General features: G+C 38.4%; 1 protein-coding gene across 1 annotated transcript; it reads left to right on the top strand.

Annotated features, from left to right (window-relative positions):
* The first annotated feature begins 1,220 nt into the window (after window positions 1-1,220).
* Window positions 1,221-22,342, top strand: CDC23 (cell division cycle 23). Its single transcript, XM_021005203.2, is given in 17 exon segments — window positions 1,221-1,419; window positions 1,514-1,586; window positions 11,626-11,763; window positions 14,092-14,134; window positions 14,418-14,523; window positions 15,265-15,397; window positions 16,936-17,113; window positions 17,196-17,293; window positions 17,469-17,528; window positions 17,530-17,551; window positions 19,115-19,268; window positions 19,383-19,502; window positions 19,791-19,866; window positions 20,240-20,301; window positions 20,976-21,054; window positions 21,134-21,253; window positions 21,409-22,342. Coding segments are annotated over 17 exon segments (1,788 nt in total). The 5' UTR covers window positions 1,221-1,264; the 3' UTR covers window positions 21,580-22,342.
* The last annotated feature ends 224 nt before the right edge of the window (window positions 22,343-22,566 follow it).

Here is a 22,566-nt window from a genome sequence, read left to right as displayed (position 1 = left end):
ATCCAATTTCCTTGCATGTCATGGCATCACCTCCCTGATGTCATGGTCTTCTTCTAAAACAGCACAAACTACAACTGTTAGGAAGTTTTCCCTTTTAAGGATTTTAAATTTGCCTCTGCAATAACTTCAATCCCCTGCTTCTCCACTAGGGGGCCAAGCAAAACTACTTTAACCTTTCTTCCTTGGGACAATTCAAATACTTGAAAAATGTGATCATCTCTACCCAAAACCCTTCCTTCTGTGGGTAAACATCCTTAGCTCCTTGAAATGATCCTTAAATGACATAATTCCCAATTCCTTCACCACTCAAACTGTCCCATTAGCTGAATTGATCCCTTTAAAGGAAATTTCTTCTCTTCCCAGGTGCCAACTTTCTGCTTCAGGTTTTTCCCATCCCTCCCTCACCTTTTTCAGCTCTCTCCCTTGAAATTACTTTGCTTTAATTCATCTGTGTACATATCACATCACCTTCCTCCTTCCTCCCAGCCCCCTTTCAAATGTAAACTCCTTGAGGGCCGACTTTTATAGTGTCTCTATTTATAGTCTAGCACCGTGCCAGACATAAAAAAAGAGGACCAAGTCTAGACCAGGTCTAGTGGCAGGTCTATAGATCGGGACGGCTGGAGATGGCCTCTAGTAGGCACTTAATGTTTTTTTTGATTGAATTGAATGGTGGTCATCCTCTCTGGAGAACATGTTACAGCCATAAGTACAAATGCGGTCTGACATAAACACAAGAAGTGAGGACTTTGCCCTGCAGACTCAGGTGAGTTGGAAAGTCCCGGCCACACCTGGTAGGTACTCTGTTAAATTGGCAGATTTTTAGCCCCGCCCCTTATTCTGACCACGCCTCTCATCACCATAGGAACAAACCAAGCCTCCAGGGTCCCACCCAGCTCTACACAGGCTCCGCCCACCAGTCTTGTCCAGCATCCAATCATCGTCCCCGGTTCACGTCCAGCACCATTCCTATTTGGGAGGGGCCCGCTGCTCTCTTCTTCCCTCCTCCCCGCCACCTCCTGCCCAGGTGTCGGGGCCCTTTTGACTTTTTAGTTCAGACTTTCCCGCCTCAACGACACCCAGCCAATCAGAGGGCTCAGCCTCTGTGCCTACTTAGTCTATTCTGGACGGGATGAAAAGCCCTCGTTCTGATTGGTCTTTCTGCCACGGGAGGTGCCCTATAGCCACGGGGCTCCTTGCTAGATGATCACCAGCAAGTATCACCTCGCGTGATTGGCCAGGGTAAGGGGACGGAGCCAGGAAGATGGCTGCTCTGGTCTCCGTCGCTGCGGCATCTATGCCTTCTGTGGTGGCTTCGGGGACTTGCAGCGACTTCTCAGATCTGCGAGAAATCAAGAAGCAGCTCCTCCGGATCGCGGGGCTGAGCCGGGAGCGAGGTTTGCAGCACAGTGGGAAATGGTAAAGGCCTCAGGGTCTGGAGTGGGAAGCCGGGCCTGGGCGGTCTGCTTCGGATGCCCTTCTCCCTCACTGGCTCTGCCTTTCTCTGTTTCAGGGCCTCGGAACTGGCCTTCTCCCTGGCCCCTTTGCCCCTGTCTGAGCTGCCGCCGCCTCCACCCATCACTGAGGTAATATCTTTTCATACCCCCACCTCCCCTCCGTTACAAGTGCCTGAATAATGACACCTTCCTCATCTCCCGGCCCGGGAATTTACAAAACATTTACAAAACTCTTTGCGTACCATGTTTCATTGGCTTCTCAGAAAAAAAGGCAGCAGTCCAGGTATTACTGGCCCTATTTTACAAATGAGAAAAACCGAGGCTAAAAGGATTAAACTGAGTTACCAGCATAGGGTGTACAGGTAGAAAGAGCCTTAGAGATCATTTAGCTCAGCCCCCTTGTTTTGTGGATGAAACTGAGGCCCTAAGAAGTGAAGTGACTTGCCCAAAGCCTTCCAGCTAGGAAGTGTAGAGCATTAACTCAGAATGGAAAGAACAGGTCATTCAGTCTAGGGACCAGGATTATTACATCCGTAACATATTGGACTTGACAGTTGATTGTCTAGTTTCCCATTTGGAGATTTTGATCGATGAGGAGGCACTCCCATTACCTCATGAGCAGCACATTCTACTTTGGGGCACTTCTAGTTTTTAGGAAGTTTTGCCTTACATTGAACCTGTATTTGCCTCTCTGTAATATATACTCAGTGCTTTTAGTTCTTTCCTTTGTGGCCCAGTAGAGCAGATCTAATTCCTCTTCAACTTGACAGCCTTCCATATACTTCAGTCAATCAACAGACACTTATTAAGTACCTAGTATATGGCATTTGGGGTTGTTAGGTGGCACAACAGATAGAGCACTGGTCTTGGAGTCAGAAAGAGCAGAGTTCAAATATGACCTCAGACCCTAGCTCTGTGACCCTGAACAAGTCACTTAAACTCTGCCTGCATAAAACTGGAAAAGGAAATGTCAAACCACTCCAGTATCTTTGCAAGAAAGCCTTATGGAGAAGTTGGTTCATGGGGTCATGAAGAGTCCAGACACATCTGAACAACAACAAATATGGCATCTAGCATGCTGCTAGATGATGTGGATACAAATAGAAAAAACAAAACTTCCTGCTGTGTGTGTGTGTACATGTGTATATGCTACATAAATATAAGATTGGAAGACCATTAGTAGTTTGGGAGAATCATGAAAGGCTTCATATAGAAGGAGGTGCCTGAACTACATCTTTAAAGAGTAAGATTTTATGAGAAGATGTACGGGGAATGTATTCCAGATATAGGGGATGGCCAGTGCAAAGGCCCCATAGCTGTCAGGCACTTTGCTAGGAGACTGCTGACAAGTATTACTTCTTGAAGAAAAGGTTTCAGAGAGGAGGCATAGGGGAGAATGGAATGATAGGACTTTATGGTTAGAAGAATGTAAAAGGTTTGGGTCAAAGAAGCGAATACTTGTGGGTAGTAGTGAGATCTAGAGTGTAAACATCCCTGGGGAATGGGAAGAGGGTTTGGAGATTGGAAGAGCAGGGCACAGGACTTGAGATTGATGGACTGGGAAGTTGGGATGTTTGAGGAATTATCAACAAAAATGTTGAAGTCTCCTAGTATAAGAAAGGAGTTGGGAAGGAGAGGAAGACAGTGAGCCAGGTGCTGAATTCCTTGAGAAAGGAATTGCTAGACACCAGCTACTATGATTTGAATAAGGTGGAAAAATCGCAGTTGAGTGAACTTAAAAGGAGAAGTTTCCAAATGATGTCTACAAAATTGGTGGCAGTGGGGAGCAAGGATTCTAGCTCTGTTTGGGAACAGCATAGGTTGTGTGTGGCAAGGGATGTAGTATTTAGGGGAAGCCAGGTTTCAGTGAGAGCAAGAAGATAGAGTATGAGACGAAGATGTCCAAAAAGAAAGGAAATTTGTGGACTACAAAAGGTAAATTCCAGAGGGCGCAGTAGGAGTGGGCAGGATTGGAGTGAGAGGTGGGGTAAGGTTGAGGAAGGTGGGGTTGACAGAGTTGGAGGTAGAGGTTGGGCATAGTTTAATGCTGGGTAGCTGGTGATTAAGCAAACCCTGGATTGGGAGAGTAGCTTGAATACAGCTAACATGTCCCCACTAAGTTTTTCCTTCTCCAGGTTTCATTAACCAACTTCATGGCAAGTGTTCTTGCTACTATAACACAGCTGCTTCCAACTTATAAAGTGCTTTTCTCATAATAATGTGGGTTGAGGAGTAAAAGTTTTTTGGCATACCTTTACATTTTACTAAGCATGTCTCCAGTTACTTCCCATCTCTAGGTCTCAGATTCCTTTTCTATAAAACTAGAGCCTGGGACTTGATCTTTAAAACTTCTTCCTATACTGACATCCACATTCAGTTTTGAGAGAAGGCAGGGCAGGGATTGTTTATTCTCATTTTAACAGATAAAGAAATTTAGGCCCAGGGAGATTAAACAAACTTGCTAATGGTTGGTTCCATGGTAAGTATTATGTTGTGACTGGACCCAGGTATCTTGATTCCTAATCAGGTGTTTTCATTATACTGTGTGAAATCCCTTTCTTCCTAGTAATTTATCTTCATTCCTGTTCTGTGACCTTCCAGAATAGTCATTCTTACACATAGATCTGTCATTTCACTCTTCTGCTCAAAAGTACTCAATGGTTCCTCCAAGTAAAGTTCAAACTCCTTTGCTGGAGTTCAAGACCCCTATAATTTGGTGCCATTGTGCTTTTCTAGCCTTATCCATGTGTTCTGACTGAGCTAAACTAGACTACTTACGGCTCTTGAACATGTTTCTGTACCTTTGTTGTCAGTGTATTCTATGTCTGGAATGTCTCCTATCTCCTTATTTGCCTGTAGAATTCTTGTGCATCATTTGAAGCTCAACCAAATGCTCTCTAGGAGGCAGCATAGTGGAGAGAATGGTAAATTTAGAGTAGTAGTACAGATTCTGTCTCTGATATTTAATTAGCTGTGTGGTCTTAGGCAAGTTATTTAACCTCTCTATGCTGCAGTGCTCTCCTTTTTAAAATGAGGCTTTGGACTAGATGATTTTTTAAGGTCCCTTTCTGCCCTAAATCTAATCCTAATTCTTCCCAAAGTCTTTTCTGATTTCCTTTACGCCCACCAATTAATAAATCAATCAAGTGCCTACTACCCATCAAGAACTGTGCTTGGTGCTGGGGATTCAAAGACAAAAATTAAATAGTTCCTGCTTTGAAGGAAGTTACATTCTATTGGGAGACATATGTAAAAACAAACTGTATGCAAAGTTATCACGTGGTAGCTTTCTTTGGGAGGCTCTAGTTGCCCGTGATCAGTAAAGGCCTAATGTGGCGCTTTAGCTCAACTTTGAAGGAAGCAAGAGATTCTAAGAGGCAGAGGTATAGCAGGAGTGCATTGCAGGTTGTGCAGAGGCACAAATATAGGAGGACAGGAGATGGAACGTTGTGTGTCAGCAGCAGCAAGGAGGCCCCTTTGTTTGGAACATAAAACGCATGAAAGAAGAGTGATATTTAATAAACTTGGAAAGATATACTACAACGAGATTGGGAAGAGTTTAAATGCTAAGCAGAAGAGTTTGTATTTGATCCCAGAGGCAATAAGGAGCCATCAGGGCTTTTTGAGAAGAGGAGTAACATATTCCTGTGCTATATGTGTGGACTGGAGAAGGAACAGACTTGATTCAGGGAGACCAATTAAGAGACTGTCACTGTAGTGCAGCTTAGAGGTGATGAGGGTCTTAACTGGAGTGGTGGCTGTGTGGATGGAAAGAAGAGAGTGGATGAGAAAGTGGTTGTGGAGATGGAATTACTGAGACTTAGCAGCTAATTGGATATTGGGAAGAGAGAGAAGGGAGGATGAGGGAGGGTGAAAAGTTGAGAGGAGACTCTTGATGTTATTGTCAACTTGGATACCTAGAAGGGTGATGGTGCCTTTCACAGAAATAGATAAGACATATTGAGTTTACATGTCTATGAAACATTCAATTGGAAATGTTGATTAGGACCTATCTGCTCAGGTATTATACTAGTGTATTAAAGAGTTATGATACAAAATTTTATTTTTTAATAAGTGTGTATTCTAGTTATCAGTATTGGATTCTAAGGCCCCTACTGGATTATATGTTTCTTGAGGTAAGGAGTCATAACTAATCTAAATTTTAAATATTGCTCCCATGTAATATAGTTCTTTGTGTGTACACACACACACACACACACACACTCCTTAATAAATGTTTGTTGATTAATTGATCCCCATAGCACCCTGGAAAGGGAGATGTGCTTAATTACCTTCTAATGAAATAGAAGCAGATGATTTGGTTTAGATTCCAGTTATGAATTTGGATTAGAAACCTGAAAAGGTGAGTTTTGTTGAATTAAGTCTGTGGTGTCCTATATTTAGTTCTAAGCAATTTACCTAGAAACCTAAAAAGAAAACACTCAAACACTAAAATTAAGGCAGCCTAGGTTCTGAAATCTATCCTAAAGGCAGAATTGGAGAAATCAGAAGTTTTCTGTACATAATGGAACTACTTGTAAATTGATTCTTCTTTCCTAAAATAAGAGCTAAAATAAGGTCTTAGTTTTAAGTGCTTTCCCCCTACTTTTTGGTCATCTGAACACTAAGTTGTGGCAAGTGATATTGATTAGCTAATATTTGTTAGGTATTGAGCCAGCATTAGATTTATTATTGTACTGATAAACTTCGCTCTCCCATGAGGTATATTAATCTAATGTGTTCTTTGAAACATTGTGTTGTATCTGTTGTTTCCATATTGGCTCTATATTTGTATTTTTGAAAACTCCTTATGATTAAAATAACTCATATTGTGATTTAAAGTTTATAAATGTTCCTCATAACTATGAGGTAGATTGTGAAAATATTTATATTTTCATATTACATGGAAGGAAACTGAGGCATTTGCCCATGGTGACACAACTAGCTAGTATCTGACCTGGGTGTGGGCTGAGGATCCTGTACTCTAGGTCCAGTACTCTGCATCATTTGATGAAATGTTTCCTTACTTTCTTGTTAAGACTGACAACTAATCTGTCTTTGATTTTGTGAATTTAAACCAGAGTGAGTCTTAAAGCTTTACCATTATTTCCCTAGCTCTTAAAGAGTTTTGCTTAGGCTTTGCAGATGCATTGTTTGGAGGCAGACCTTTTTTTGCCCTTATAAATAATGTCCTTAAGATATAGTCTTTGTAGTGGGATCCTGTAGTTACACTTATTGTCTTAATTGCTTTTTCCCCCTTGCCTTATTGCTATAGTTAGCATTTTTTCTGTGTAGTACATTAAAGAGGACAACATTACCTTTATGGGAAAGCTCATTACCTACGTTCATATAATGTTAGCTTTTAGTTTCAAAATTTTAAAATCATATTAAGGTGGAAATATGTTTTGCATGATTGCACATGTATAACCTGTATCAAATTCCTTGCCTACTCAGTTAGGGGGTGAATGTTAAAAATTGTTCTTACATGTAATTGGAAAAATAAAATAAGTGTTAAAAAAATGTCATATTAAGGAAATTTTCATTCTTGTATTTCTGGTCGAACATTGAAACATTGTGCCTTTATTTTAAAGTTAAACAATGAATCTCTCAGAGTTTGACAATTAGACATCTTGTAGGATCTTATCAGGTCTAGTTCCCTCATTTTACAGATGTGGAACTGAGGTCTAGAAAAGATAAACTACTTGTCCAGGGTCATCAATGTTTATTGGCTGATGCTGACATAGATGACTAAAGATTTGTCCTTATACTGCAAATTCAGCACATTTTCTACTATAGACTGTACACATCACTGATGGTTGTTTTTTGTTTTATTCTTATTTTTACTAGGGGTAGGGAAGAGAAGAGTGAGCTTTTATACTTTTATTTTCAATTTTTAAAACTATAAACAACTTGTTAATTCTCTTTTTTTCCCTTGTAAATAAAAGCATTCCTATATATAAATTTGCTTTTGAGTACGGCTTTGACTAAATCCCAGAACTTTTAATAGGTTTAGTTGATTACTATACACTGGGCACTAGCAATACAAATGCAAAGTTGAGGCAGATCCTGCCCCTCAAATATCTTGTATTCTGTTGGGGGGACATAATATATTCAGAGATAAGTACATGTAGAGTGTATCTAGATAAATACACAGTCATTTAGGGGAAATCAGGAAATGCCTCTTCAAGAGAAGCTGAGGTGCAGAAGGAAAGTATTCTATCTAGGCATGAATGATGAACAGTGCAGACATGGAGATGGAAGGTCTAATGTCATGTATATAAGTATCGCATTTATGATATCTTTAATATACGTTAATATACGTTTTTTTTTGTTGCTATCTATGTAGGCCCTTCATATTTTTGTTATTTTCTGTGCTAGTTCCTTTTTTTTTTTTATCGTAACAGGCAGAGCGATTAGATCTGTGATTTCAGTGACATGGAGAACTCTTGGGTGAGGTAATTCTTACTCTGCCAATGCAGGTCAGCCTTCTCTACAATTTACAATCTTAGATAGTTGCCCGGAGCACTGAAAGAAAAAGGAACTAGCTCAGGGCCACACATCCATTATGTGTCATATTGCAATATTTCTAAATAGTGTTTATAATTTCTAACTTTTTCTTTGGGTTCTAGAACATTCTCTTTTTGTTAATGTTTCATTCGTTTGCAAAAAAGGGCTATATTCCCTACTTTAACTATTCAGTATTCTCTATATGTGTTAAATTCAGTTTCTTTATTATGCTATAAATGTTAGTTTTCTTCTTCATTTTGTTTGTAGTGCTCCTGTTAGTGGAGCCCTTTGACCTCTCTAGCTTGTAATTATTTTTCTCTAATTCTTTTAGTAATCCAGCTAAGTTTTCCTTTTATAATTTCCCTATGCCATTAGGTATGTAGATGTTTAATATTTCTGTTCTATGATTGTCAATGATATGTTATAAGCATAATTTTCTTGTTTATTTCTTAAGATTTCTAATATGATTCTGACTTTTTTTCCAATAGCAACACTGCAGTTTTAGATTTTTAGAATAAATTCAAGCATAGTAAATTTTAGTCCATCCATTTGTCGTAAATTTTTGTGTGTGTCTCGCTGCGTTAGGTTTGTTTCCTGTAGTCATATGTTGTTAAATGATGTTTTTCATCCATTCAGTAACCTTTTTTTATTTCTTTAATGGAATTCATCGAAGGTTATAATTTTTAAATTTAATTTATTCTCTATCAGACTTTATTCATTTATATCAGAAAGGAATACCATCTTTCTTATTTTACTTGTAATAATCTCTGAAGTTTGACACACACTTGCACAATAACTCTGTAACTTTTAAACAAATTGAACTTTTGTATCCCCTCCTCTATGATAGAAATTTTGTTCTAGGATTTTTTCCTTCTCTCCATTTTATTGTTTTTGCCTTTTTTCTTTCTCCTTTATTAGTAAATATGATACTCATAATCATCATATTCTTCTCTTTCCCTTTTTTCTTCAAACCCATTTGCCAATCAGAACAACTATTCTTTTGATTATCCTTACATAATTTCTCTTTGTTTACACTGAGATTGCAACTAATTATTCAGAGTTGTAATTGTCTGCTTTTCCTACCTTGTTGTTATTCTGCTTTCTTTTTGGTTTTGCATATCAAAAAGTGTTCTTCCCTGCCACAAGATTCAGAAATTCTTGTGGACTCCTACATTGCCATCTTTTATCTCAAAAGAATTTTATCTTACCTGGAAGACTGGTTTTTGGGATGAACCCATATATTTTAGTTTTCAGAATCACTTCTCTTTGTAACAGTTAAATTGATTTTTGGAAGGTAATCAGTGTTTTCCTTTATGACTACTTGTAGAGTTATTGTTTTGATTGTAATTTTTAAGCTTAACATTTATGCCAGAATCTCTTCTCTGAGGATCAAGAACCTCTCAGAAGCCATCTACTTTAATCCATACTTGAACCCTCTATAGTATACCCAATAAGTGGTCATTTAGCCTTTGTCTGAGGATCTTTAATGAAGAGGAACTCCTATATCCCAAGGCTTCCTATTTCAGTTTGAGATAGTTTTAAAAAATTATTGATAATTTTCATTTTTAAATACCTGCCTAGTTTATCCTTTCCCTTCCCCTTTCCATTGTAACATTCCTAGTAATAAAGAATGCAGACGGGGAAAATGGCAGTTCGTCAAAACTAACCAATATATTGAAAAAGTTTAACAAATTTTTGCAGTGTTGCACATCCATAGTCCGTTTGGGGAGAGGTTTTAATTGGTACGATGTTTTTCTTTACATGAAGGTTAATTTCACCTCCATGAAACTTTTTATTCATTGCTCCTAGTTTTTCTCTCTGTTTGATCCTATTTCCATGTAACATCCCTTCAAATACTTGACGATGTCTCTCGTGGGACCCGGTTCTCTTCTTCTCCAGGTTAAACATTTCTTCCTTCAGGTGGTAAGAAGAGTTATGAATATATTTATAATTGATTAATAGAAAAAGTGATGAGTTGGAGTCAGGAGAACAGGATTTGAATTATCAGCTCTAATCCTAACTGGGTATTCCAGGATCTTTAATAATGGGAAGTAAATGGCACTGTATTCTTACTATCTGTTGTAGAAGTATTGTGAGGAAAGTACTTTGTAAACCTTAAAATGCCATAGAAATTTCAAGTATTAATATTTTTAGATTATTGGCTTATACTCGAATAGCCATTGCAGTCTCCTAAGAATAGGCTAGGTCTCTTTATATCAGTGTGTTATTGCTATTCCTGAGAGTTGTGATTTCTTGAGTTCTTCAGGTTTGGTTTGGTTTGGTTTTTTACCATTTACTAGCATCAACCAGTTCCCATATAGTAAAAATATATAATTGATATGGAAAGGGGGGCAGGGAGAGTAGAAAAGCTTTGAAAACAATATGTAGTATTTATTACATAGTTTTTCAAAAAAAGTAAACAGTGTGAAATGGAAATTCATGGTTTCATATTGAATCCTCTTTTTGTATTGTGTACATGGAAGTTTTTATTTTGCCTTTTTGTATTTAGGTTGAAATGAATTAATTTTTTTTAAAAGATAGTATAAGTCAAAATAATTAGCAATTATTTTGCATTTATATGGGAGTTTAATTTCAAATATTATATAAGACATCATATAATATCTTCATAAATATATAATATCCTCCATGAAGTAGTATAGATTCTTATACTTATTTTTTTCAAAAGTGTAAGTTGTTTTATTCATAAAATTTTGGGAGACTTTCTCTTTTTTAAAGTGGGTCTAAGAATTTTTAAAATAGGCGAACTATAATCTAATATTATGGTTCCTGGTTCCTCTTAGTATTTGAACTCTCTGGTTGCCTTTTATCTTTCATAATTATTCTTTCCCCACATCTTTATGAGAGGCAAATTTAGGGAATTGGGTTACATAGTATTGGATGAGGTTAGAAGTGTCGTATTTGAAACTTGATTGACATTTTAAAAGCAAATCTTTCTTTGTGTGTTAATTTCCTTATTTGAAATTGTTAAAATAAATGAATAAATGCCTCCTTTAGTAATTAATTCTTGCCTTAGCTGTTTATTAATAGCTAAATGAAAATTGAAAATTTCTGTCATTGGGATATTGCCACATACCTATGTGTTTGTGATTGGATAAATACATTTTAACCTTCCATCATGTTGTTATTCCTGAATTAATCTAACAGTGAACAGTGATTTTGGGGGTAATTGTTTTAACACGCTTTCTTCCCTTTATTAAGCAACTAAGGATAATTAAATAGTTTTTCTAAGACCTTCCTATCAGTCAGCAGCAGAGCCAAGATCTGGAAATTCAATAAGATAATGCCTGTATTCAAATTTTCAGTGTTTTCTAGGTGCATATTTCTGGGTTTATGTCAGCGTAAGTGATGACTATGACATTAAAACATGTAGGAAATTTTCTTTTCAGGAATTTTATTGCTCTCTTATTTTAATTTTCAACATGAATAAAGAAGTGATAAGTGGAAGATGCATGATCAGTGTTGGTGTTAGGAAATAAAGATCAATAAGGGGAAGGAAAATAGGTATTTCTTCGGTTTTGAAATCACGAATGTGTTTCCTGGAATCTCACTGCTTGCTCTCTACTACCTGTGGTTTTCTTCTCCCTTCTTTTTCTTTTCTCCCTCAGGGAAAAAAAAATCTTCTCTAAATTTTCTTTTCTAGGAGGATGCACAAGATTTGGATGCTTACACTCTGGCCAAAGCCTACTTTGATGTAAAAGAATATGATCGGGCAGCTCATTTCCTTCGTGGCTGCAAGAGCCAGAAAGCCTATTTCCTGTATATGTATTCCAGATACCTGGTGAGAACTGTTTCCAAATATGAATGTAGCATTTGTTAAATGTTTACTACATGCAAAGCTCTAAGTGTTGGGGATATGAACAGAAAAGCAAGACAATCCATACTCTCAAGGATCTCATGTTCTAATTGAGGAGATAATACATAGGGAAGATTTCAGTTGCAAGTCAGATGGAAGAGTACCATGGTCCTTAGGGTGCAGCAGTAAAACAGATATCAATGCCTCTTCTTTAATGACATTTCTGCCATAAAAAAATTATATCAGCTTCTGATGTTGATTCATTTGATGGTTCCAAGGACTTTGGTAGCAAGAACTTTTCTGGCCTTTAGTAGCTGTAGCTGTAACACTTGTAGGAGCAGATATAGCTTCAAGACCTTAATACTTTCTTATTATCATATTCTTATTATTGTAAGTAAGGCTTTTTTTTTTTTTGGTGAGGCAGTTGGGATTAAGTGATTTGCCCAGAGTCACACAGCTAGTGAGTGAGGCCGAATTTGAACTCAGGTCCTCCTCACTCCAGGGCCAGCGCTCTATCCACTTTGCCACCTAGCTGCCCCTAAATAAGGATTTCTTACACAAAGAAAAATGTTTTCTTTTGCTTATGTAGCAGGATCTTGGGTCAATTATGCTCACTTGTAGGGCAACTCATCCTGCTAATGATTCATTCCCATATTTAATTTTATCATCTTGAACTTTAAAGTAAGCCAGAGATATGCTTGAACATTTTCTTGCTAATAAAATTGCAACTTATTTCTCATTAATTTATCAGTTAGCTCAAGCCCCTATCCCAGGTCATTAAACATTATTTATTTATTTAATAAACTGGAGGAATCTCCTTTTCCAATAGTAGTTACGTATAGCTCTGTACACTACATCTCTTAATTTCTTAGGATTAATAAATTTTAAACTTAGGGAATATGTAGTTTATGAATGATAAAATCTCTAATAAAACTGACAATTATTTACAATATTTTAGTTATGAGAGAGCACAGCCAGAGTAATCTTCTCTTAGTTTGATGGCAAATGATTTGTTTTCCCTTCTAGAAACACAATTCTACCATTTGGTTGACTCAAGATACAAATTAATGTCTCTCAAGAATTCTCTTCATATTTATTCTCAAGATAAGAGTTAAATTCAGTCTCTCAGGAAAAAAAGTTACTTTAATTCTTTTTATTTTTCTTGAGCCATCATAGGCAGTCTCTGCAGAATGCACTGTAACCTCTGAATTTTCACAGACTCTCCACAAAATTATTTTTACAGTGTTTTTCATAAATTAATATTGAAGACAGTTCTAACAAGAAGGAAGTTTCTCTTTACTTTCTTTTTGTATTTCTTCTCCAGAACTCCTCATAGATCAAAATTGAAACCAAACTGTCCTGTACTTCATGTGGAGAAACACCTCATAGAATGACAGTTATAATACAACTGTAACTTCAAACTGCCCTTTCCTCAGCATCCCATTTGGCTCTTAAAGATATAGTAACAATATCTATAGTCTTTATGGGAGAGTCTAGGGAACCAGGTGTTACTCTTAAATTGTGATTTCAGTAGGTATAGCAAAGAGCTACTTATTGAAATAGCTTCCTAAATATCCCACTATGGTGATGAAAGAAAGTTAGAAATATTTCTATTGGGCTACAACTTCCAGGTCATATGTTTCAAGTTATGATGATAAGTTAAGATGCTTAATGCTCAAGAATTGCCATTGTATACTGTAGTGTAGGTAGCCTGGCCTATCTTGACCTAAAATCTCAGTTGGTGCGTTTTGTTTCATTCAAAGCTATTAACATTTGTTGTGGGCACTTTACCCATGTTTCTTTGACTCCTAGAGCTGTAATGGACACTTTCAGTGCTTTAATGTTTTTCCTGTGATACAATTTGCTCTGCAAACTGTCAGATGTGTATCAATAACGATGTGAGCCATGAAAGAGTACTTTTTGGCCAACTCACCAAAATTGTGAGCTTTGAGTTTTATTAAGAAACTAATTTCAAAAATTATCTTCAGTTATAGACTTTGCAGTTTTCTTTCTAGATGCTCTATTCAAAGTGACTTCAAGATACTAAAAGTGTTTTAGACAAGCAGCTATATAAAGAGAAACAACATTTACTGAAATATGGAAGATGTACTCTTTTGAGGGCAAATAACATCATCAAAACCTTAGAGAGTGATGAAGTGAGACAAATATATGCATTGACCAGTTGTAGATACTGTTTTGTGTGGACTAAGGCCCTTAGGAAGAGTTTAAAAATATAGGCTAGTTTTTTTATTGTTATAAACAGGTTTTAGAATGAACAATGAAAGACCTACTTTTTGATTTTCCTTTTTACAGTCTGGAGAAAAGAAGAAGGATGATGAAACAGTCGATAGTTTGGGTATGAAGTTATTCATCTTACCTTTTGAAAAAAAAAATAACCAACAAACTTGATGTGTGTGTTGTTAGGTATGATTGTTGGGCTGTGTAAGTGCTGAATGGCCAAAAGCTTCTTTTTTCAACCACATTAAGATAACTTTAAGGTTGACTGGCTCCTTGTAGCCATTGTTTCTTAGAAGTACTAAGCAAGTGTGAATTCTTCACTTCATGCCACAAGGAGTAGTGAAACCTAAGAGAAGAAAGCAAAACTAGTTTGATCTTCAGAGATTTTATTTTGTTCATAGGCCCCTTGGAGAAAGGACAGGTGAAGAATGAAGCCCTTAGAGAGCTAAGAGTTGAACTCAGCAAAAAGCACCAGGCACGAGAGCTTGATGGATTTGGCCTTTATCTGTAAGTCTGAATGATCATTGGAGGTTTTTGTTTTTTCCTGAGTTGAAGAGGCACAGTATAGCAAGGCACCAGAGCATAAGCAGAAAGAGCATTGGGCCAGAAATCTGAAGATTTGGGGTTTAGTCCATGATCTGTCTCTTATTGGCTGTGTGCAAGTTATTTAATTTCTTTTTTTTTGCTCTTAGGCAATTGGGGTTAAGTGACTTGCCCAGGGTCACACAGCTAGTAAGTGTCAAGTGTTTGGTCTGAGGACGGAATTGAACTCAGGTCCTCCTGACTTCAGGGTCAGTGCTCTATCCACTGTGCCACCTAGCTGCCCCATTAATTTCTAGGAGCCTTATTTTCTATATCTGTCTAATGAAACCAATTATACTTGCCTGGTGACCATGTGGCTTTTTTGTGAGTAAAGCTCTTTGTAAAACATAAGGAGCTATATGATAATCACTAGTGTTCATGTAGCACTCTAAGATTTACAAAGTACTTTACAAATATTATCTCATTTTTTATCCTCACAACAACTTTAGGAAGTAGATGCTATTATTATCCCCATTTACAGATGAGGAAACTGAGGAAGGGGAGGTTAAGTGCCTTGCCCAGAGTCACAGCCAGTACATGTCTTAGGCCGGATTTGAAGTAGCATCTTCCTGACTCTAGGTCTTTCCCTTTCTCATGTGAATGATAGTTGTCATGTGAAGTCTTGATTTCTGCTTCATGCTCCCTGATGATTTTCTTGCCTCATAGGTATGGGGTGGTACTTCGGAAGCTAGACTTGGTAAAAGAGGCCATTGACGTTTTTGTGGAAGCCACCCACATTTTACCTTTACACTGGGGAGCCTGGCTAGAACTGTGTAACCTGATCACAGACAAAGAGATGGTAAGTTGAGGAAGGAACTATGAAAAATCTTTCATGTGCAGTTTCCATCCTGTGGACTAGGTAACTGTGAAAATACTCAGCCAACCCTTTCAATTGTTATGGGAATTTTGCTGGCTAATATAGCTGGCTCTTACGTATGTTTGTTGATCTGTTTTGCTAATATGGGAATTTGATCTTAAGATTAAAGATCACTGGATAGTTAGTGATTGATCCTTTGTGGCTACTCATGTTTCATGGTTAATATTGGTTTGGTATCAAAATTTGATTGGAAAATTCTTTCTTCACATGGAGTTTTACTGCATCTAAATTTTGTTACTTTCCATCAGCACTGTTTAGCTTTCAGCGTAGTCTAGCAGTTCCATTGCTGCCCCTATAATTTAGGAATACTTTTTCTGACCTTAAGAATTGAATTAAATGAGTTTAGTTAAGTTCTGTGAAAATTTGATAATTTCTTTGATGTTGATGTCTTTGGCCCTTTTGAGCTGGATTGTCTTTAGAGTTTGTTTCTATTTTTTCAGGTATTACTGTCTATTAAAGGAGACTAACAACAAAAGTCTCCTTTTGGCATATTTAAAGAGCCAAGAGTTGTCTTGTCTTCTCTTTTCCTCTGGTCTCTCCTTCCCCTCTCCCCCAACGAAGATGCTGCCTGATGACTTCCGAGCCTGCATTTTTTAGTCTGTCCTCTCACTCAAGATTCAGTCACCAGACTCTTGTCTGTTGGGCATTTCCATGTAGTTATTTTGTGGTTACCTCAAACTCAACATTTCCAAAACTAGACACTTCCTCTTTTCTTGCAAATAAGCTTCACCTTCCAACTTCCTTTCTCTGGCAGTGGTACCATCATATTTTGACTTCTCTTTCTCCTTTTTTAAGAAAATTCTGTCACATCGAAATGCTTCTGCCTAGCTCGTGGAGCTCCTTATAATCTGGGAAGCTCTCTCTGTTTCTCCCTACAGACACTATATATACACACATATATACATACATATATATATACACATACATATATACCATATACATATGTATGTGTGTAGAGAGAGAAACTTATTTCTTCCTCTTCTGTACATGAACCATGCAGTCCATTCAGCTTCATTTCCTGTCCTCTTTACACTCTAGACTCATTTCCTCCCATTCTGGTTTTTTCCTTGTGATAACCTTTTCTTCTCTCTTCTCTTATCTTCATGCTAGCCATTCTTCAAAACTCTTCTCAAGTTCTACCTCCTTCTTGACGCCTTCCCTAACTTGCCCTTCTCTGAATTCCTTACTATAAATTTCTAGTCTAAATGTTACAACATAGCACTTAGTTATGCTGTCTTGTGTCGATCGTTATTGGTCTCTGTTTTGATTTTGTTTCTTAAATTAGAGTTTAAAAATGTTGAAGTCAGAGATCTTGTCTTTTATTTTGCTTAATACAATGCTGAGCCCACAGTAGATACCTAGTAAACTGCTCTTTGGTTGGTTGGTGTTTGGGAAGGGAGTTGGGGCATAAATTAACCAATTTGTAAATATGTTCTTTCTTTGATCTCAATTGCTACCAGCTGAAGTTCCTGTCCTTGCCAGACACCTGGATGAAAGAATTTTTTTTGGCTCATATATATACTGAGTTGCAGCTGATAGAGGAGGCCCTACAGAAGTATCAGTCTCTCATTGATGTGGGCTTTTCTAAGAGCACATACATCATTTCCCAAATTGCAGTTGCCTATCACAATATCAGAGGTAAGTGAGGCAGGGTATTGAAATGCCATCAAGCCACCAGATAAGTACCTTTGATACTTACTGAACTCTCTTTATTGTGCAGATATTGACAAAGCCCTCTCTATTTTCAATGAATTAAGGAAGCAAGACCCCTACCGGATTGAAAACATGGACACATTCTCCAATTTGCTCTATGTCAGGGTGAGCTGTTTTTCCTTTTTGCCTTGACTTTAAGTAACACTGATTCAGTAATCTATTGGCTATAGGTATCATCCAGCTGAATTAATAATTTTTCCTCCAGTTAACTTTTTTTTTCCATGTGAAGTTCTGGGGATTCCTTTTTTTATGATCTAATTTATTTTTTCTTTTCTTTCAGAGCATGAAACCTGAACTGAGCTATCTGGCTCACAATCTATGTGAAATTGACAAATATCGGGGTAGAGACCTGCTGTGTTATAGGTAAGGGTCATTTTTCTAATTGGAGTGCTGGGAGTAGGTAGGGGAAGAGGTTAAAGAAGTCAGTCCTTGGGGTAGACGTGTTAAAGCAGAAAATCAGTGCACAGGATGAGTCAGGTTGATCTCTTTTTTTCTGCCTGGCAGCATTATTAACATTCATATGAATGGGTGTTCCTGTTAAAGTGGTAATCATCCAAAGCCTAGATTTCATGATGGTAAGAGAACCTCCTTTTCCCAGAGACCAGTTTTAAAAGTATTAGCTTCATCTCTTAACATCAGGACAGTATAAACAAACTGAAGAGAGCTCACAAAATGGAGTAGTCCTAGTGATGAGGGTAGGACGTACTAAGTAAATGGGGATGGGGGGAACTTTGACTAGATTCCCAAGAGGAATGGTCAAATTGCAGATTTCAGAATAAGAGAATGGACCTCTGAGATATCTTTCTTCCTTTTTCTGACCCTTTGGAAAAGTTAGTTGTGAAGCTTACAGCTAAATTGTTTTTTCTTAAGAGAGAAATATTTAAAACATTCAAGAGGGTGCATGGTGAAGTTGAGAGAGCTGGCTTCAGAGTCAGAAAGACCTGGTTTTCAAGTCCCATCTCTAACACTTACCAGCTTTGTAACCCACCGAAAATCACTTACTCACCTCTCTTAGTGCTCCAGGCAATCCTTCAGGGCAGCAGCTGCTGATCTGTACTGCTTGAGGATGTTTTCTCACTAGGAGTTCCCTATACCAATTGAATCATGGGTACTGACCAAAAAATGAATATGGTCTTCAACTTAACCATTTAAACAGTTTGGCACAGGCAGAACAAAACTTTTTCAATGAGTATAACTTAAGAAAAATATTTTATTTTTCTAATATAACTAAATTAGGGAAAGCATTTGATAGGGAGAGAGGGGAAAAAAGGGACTGAGATTCTGAAGAGAAAAGAAACAAAGAGAGACTTGGAGACAGAGAAACTGACATCCATTTGCCTGAGCCCACTTTCCACAGCATTCCTTTCCTTGCTGGCATCTGTTTCCAAGGCACTGGTTTAAATTGACTTCTTTGTAGCAATCTTAGCTTTTTTTTCCCCCCCATCCTCTATCACTAACCAACATCACTGGTCTGTCTAGATTCCCCGATGTACCTGCTCTTCAGTAGTGGCTCCTGCTTCCCACTCCTGTACTGCCACCATATGGCTATCCAGCCTGGCCTACCCACATTAGACATTCCCACTATCCATTTTCTCCCATGACTGGACATCTGGGGTTCTGTCACTAGTCTTCTGCTTTTCCCATCTCGTCACCAATGGCCGTCTGTCTCAAGATATATTTTTTCATAGGCTACCAGACCTTATGTCTTGCTATAGGAACTATGCTAGATTTGCATGAAATTGTTTTTGTTAATTTTAACTGCATAGCATAGGGATAGCAGCTTTGCAGATACTTAATTTTAGGAAACTTGCCTTGAGCCAGATAAAATAGACAAAATGCTAATTTTGTCTCCAACTAGATTCTTTCTGTCCTAGAGAATTTCTATTTGTGACTGTCTAGTTTTTCTTATTTTCTTGTTCTTCTCAGGTAATTATTATAGCTTACGTTCCCAGCATGAGAAAGCAGCCCTTTATTTCCAGAGAGCCCTAAAATTAAATCCCCGATATCTTGGGGCCTGGACCCTCATGGGACATGAGTACATGGAAATGAAAAATACATCTGCAGCTATCCAAGCTTACAGGTGTGTGTGTCCTGGGGTGAGGCCCAGGTTGCATTAGGCAAACAAGTATTTTGTGGGTATCGGCATTGTTCCAACCTATCCTCACCTGTGTAACGATACATTTTCATTCCTCAGACATGCTATTGAGGTAAACAAGAGAGACTACAGAGCCTGGTATGGCCTTGGACAAACCTATGAAATTCTTAAGATGCCATTTTACTGCCTTTATTACTACCGAAGGGCCCACCAGCTGAGGTAAGTCTGACACTTTGGTGTGGGACAACTTGATGCTAATTAAGACTAATCAGTGTCCACTGATTAGTTGCTCAAGGAATCAGAACGAATAGTTTGACTTATATAAAATCTTTGACACTGCTTTGGATTCATTTAAAATTTTTCCTTTGGGGAATTCCATTAATAAATTTAGTAATTTATTAGGACATTGAAAAGCAGTAAGATAGTCTATACGTTAATTTGGGGTGGTGGCAGTGGTTGGACAGAAGTTACAAATAGCTGCTGACAGCAGTCTCCCTTATCTTGTAGGCCCAACGATTCCCGTATGCTGGTGGCCCTAGGAGAATGTTATGAGAAACTCAATCAGCTCGTGGAAGCCAAGAAGGTGCCTGGGGTTGGGTACTGGGGCATTGCATGACATTTTTGCAGTTTCATGAAGGTTGGTCGGTCTGTTTCTGACGTCATTTGGTGTTGATCTGATGCATACGCCAGTCTCAAGCAGGGTATGTGCTGGGCTCTATACCTTGTCTGTTCACTTGCAATTCCCCATCAGGCAAGGCAGGGCCAGAAGCCTCAGTTTGTGGAAGGCTGTCTGTGGCCAGGTGCCTGCCACCTGAGCTTTGTTGGCATAAGCAAGCGTTCTTCTGCACTCTCAGCACCAGCCTGAGCAGGGTTTGCTGAAGCCTGAGCCTCAAGGTAATTGTCTGCTTGTTGGTAGGCGTGGGGTGGCTCCAGTAACCACTTTGTCCCTTTGGCAGTGTTACTGGAGAGCTTACGCTGTGGGAGATGTGGAGAAAATGGCTCTCGTGAAACTAGCAAAGTGAGTAAAAAAGACCAAACATTCTTAAGTGTTTGAGCCCCATACGCTCTGGGAGTGTCTGGGAATAATCCTAAAAGGGACTAAAGATGTAGGACTTGCAAAAAAGGCAAGAAATGTGATTTTCCCTTAGGTAAATTAGGGCACATCAGTATATTATGAAGAAGTTCTCAACCAGGTGAGGGGCTAAGAATGAACTAAAGGAAATTTACAAGCAGTACATTGGTATGGTGGAAGGAGGAAATTAATCATATACTCAGCCTGGCAAAGAGTTAGGAAAGCTCTTTTGTCCTACAGTGGGTCATTTTTGTCCTTGGCTATGGCCAGGACAACTTAGAAACCCACATAAGTTGTGACCAGTTGATAGGTGTTTTTTTTTTAATTTTTTAAAAGGTGTGATCCCTTCTAGCTCCTTCCTGGGTTCCTAAAAATATAATTTGTTTAATTTCCTCCAGAATTGACCCTCCCAGCTCTTCCCATATTTATCATTAGCAAAGTGATGATATTTTTAATGGTGGTGACTATTAAATATAGAGGTCATTACTAACGCCGTGGGTTGTTTATATTTAATTTTTTTACTTTCATGTAGTCCAGTTTATTTTAGACTCTGGGCCTGTGTTGATTGTGTGTTGCCTTGGTTCAGAGATCTGTTGATGCTTACGGTCCATTTCTTTCAGACTCCATGAGCAGTTGACTGAATCAGAACAAGCAGCTCAGTGCTACATCAAATACATCCAGGATATCTATTCATGTGGGGTATGTGTCAGAGGCAAGGGAATTAAGTCAGTGCATCTGTCACTGTCACTTCAGTCATTTCTGTTCTTTGCCTTTTTAGGAAATAGTGGAGCACTTAGAGGTGAGCACTGCTTTCCGATATCTGGCTCAGTACTACTTTAAATGCAAACTCTGGGATGAAGCCTCAGCCTGTGCACAGAAATGTTGTTCGTTCAATGATGTGAGTGCCAATATTCAGCCAAGATTTCTGATTTGAACATAGTGTATCTTTCAAGGGTGGTGGTTGTAGACTGAGGGATAACTTTAAAATATATAGTTTCAAAAAGAAGTATTGACCTAACCGTTTTGTAACTTGGGATACATTTTTTGTTTCAGACTCGAGAGGAAGGCAAAGCCCTCCTGAGACAGATCTTACAGCTGAGGAATCAAGGGGAGACTTCCACCACCGAGATATCTGCTCCCTTTTTTCTACCTGCATCACTTTCTGCAAACAACACTCCTACACGCAGGGTGTCTCCACTCAACCTCTCTTCCGTCACACCATAGACTACCACTTTCTACTCTGGATTCAGTCCCTTATTAAGTCCTGACTCATAGACAGAAGCTGGATCTGTTCTTCAAGGACCTCATCTCTTTCAGTTTCTGCATTTGGAGACCACTGCTTAAGGATTATATAGGGTCAGTGCTCCAGGTGCAGGCTGATTGAATCCTGTCTGAAGAAGACAGTATCTATTTGCTACAGTTAGAGCAGCTGGACTCTTTAGGAAGCACTTTTCTCCCCCTCCTGACTCAGACTAGCTGCAGTTTTTAATCCTCTTTCCCAACCAAAATCTTTTAAAGAACAACCCCTTTATGGCACTTTACCAGGTGATGCTGTAAGAGCTTTGTTTCTTTGCTCCTTGGTGGGATTGTCCTTCTGAAGCTGAGGAAGGCAGGCAGCTCTCCCAAGAGCTCTGCTTTCAGCACATATGGGATGCTGTTGGAACAAAGCAGGTTGTCAAAGCTAAATACTCAGAAGATTGCTAGTAGCTTGCTGAAACCTCTTTCAGGCTAGGACAGCAGAGAGCAAACTGTTGATGCTGTGTAGAGGGAGATGAAGCCTGGACAGGCCCCTGGTTTCAGCTCTGAGGTGTGGGGAAGAGATGATCAAGCTGTCTTACTCAATGAACAGTATTCATTATGTTCCTGTCTAGAACAGTGTATCTCACAGGTGGCTCTCTAACTCATCATGGAGGAGAGGGAGAGTCTGGACATAAGACTCGTATCTAAAGAGCCAGTCTGTTTTAATAAAGATATTTTTTTAATCCAATTTCCTGCATTTATTTTTCCAAAATTAAATCAGGGTGATGGAACCATCCCTTTTAACAGGTATTTCAATACATTTTGTATCAAGCAAAGCTTTGAAAAATTATCCCCATCGAAGAAACCTTTCCATGGTGACTTAATGGCTTTGTAAAAATATGTGTTTGCTTATGCATGAGAGCAACTTACAACTACTTTATGCAGTCCCTCAGATGGGCTTAAAAAAAGTCT

This window comes from Phascolarctos cinereus, unplaced genomic scaffold, assembly GCF_003287225.1.
Source record: "Phascolarctos cinereus isolate Bilbo 61053 unplaced genomic scaffold, phaCin_HiC Scaffold_2;HRSCAF=192, whole genome shotgun sequence".
NCBI lineage: Eukaryota > Metazoa > Chordata > Mammalia > Diprotodontia > Phascolarctidae > Phascolarctos > Phascolarctos cinereus.
Note: the sequence above shows the minus strand (reverse complement) of the source record. Positions and strands in the feature narration are given on the sequence as shown.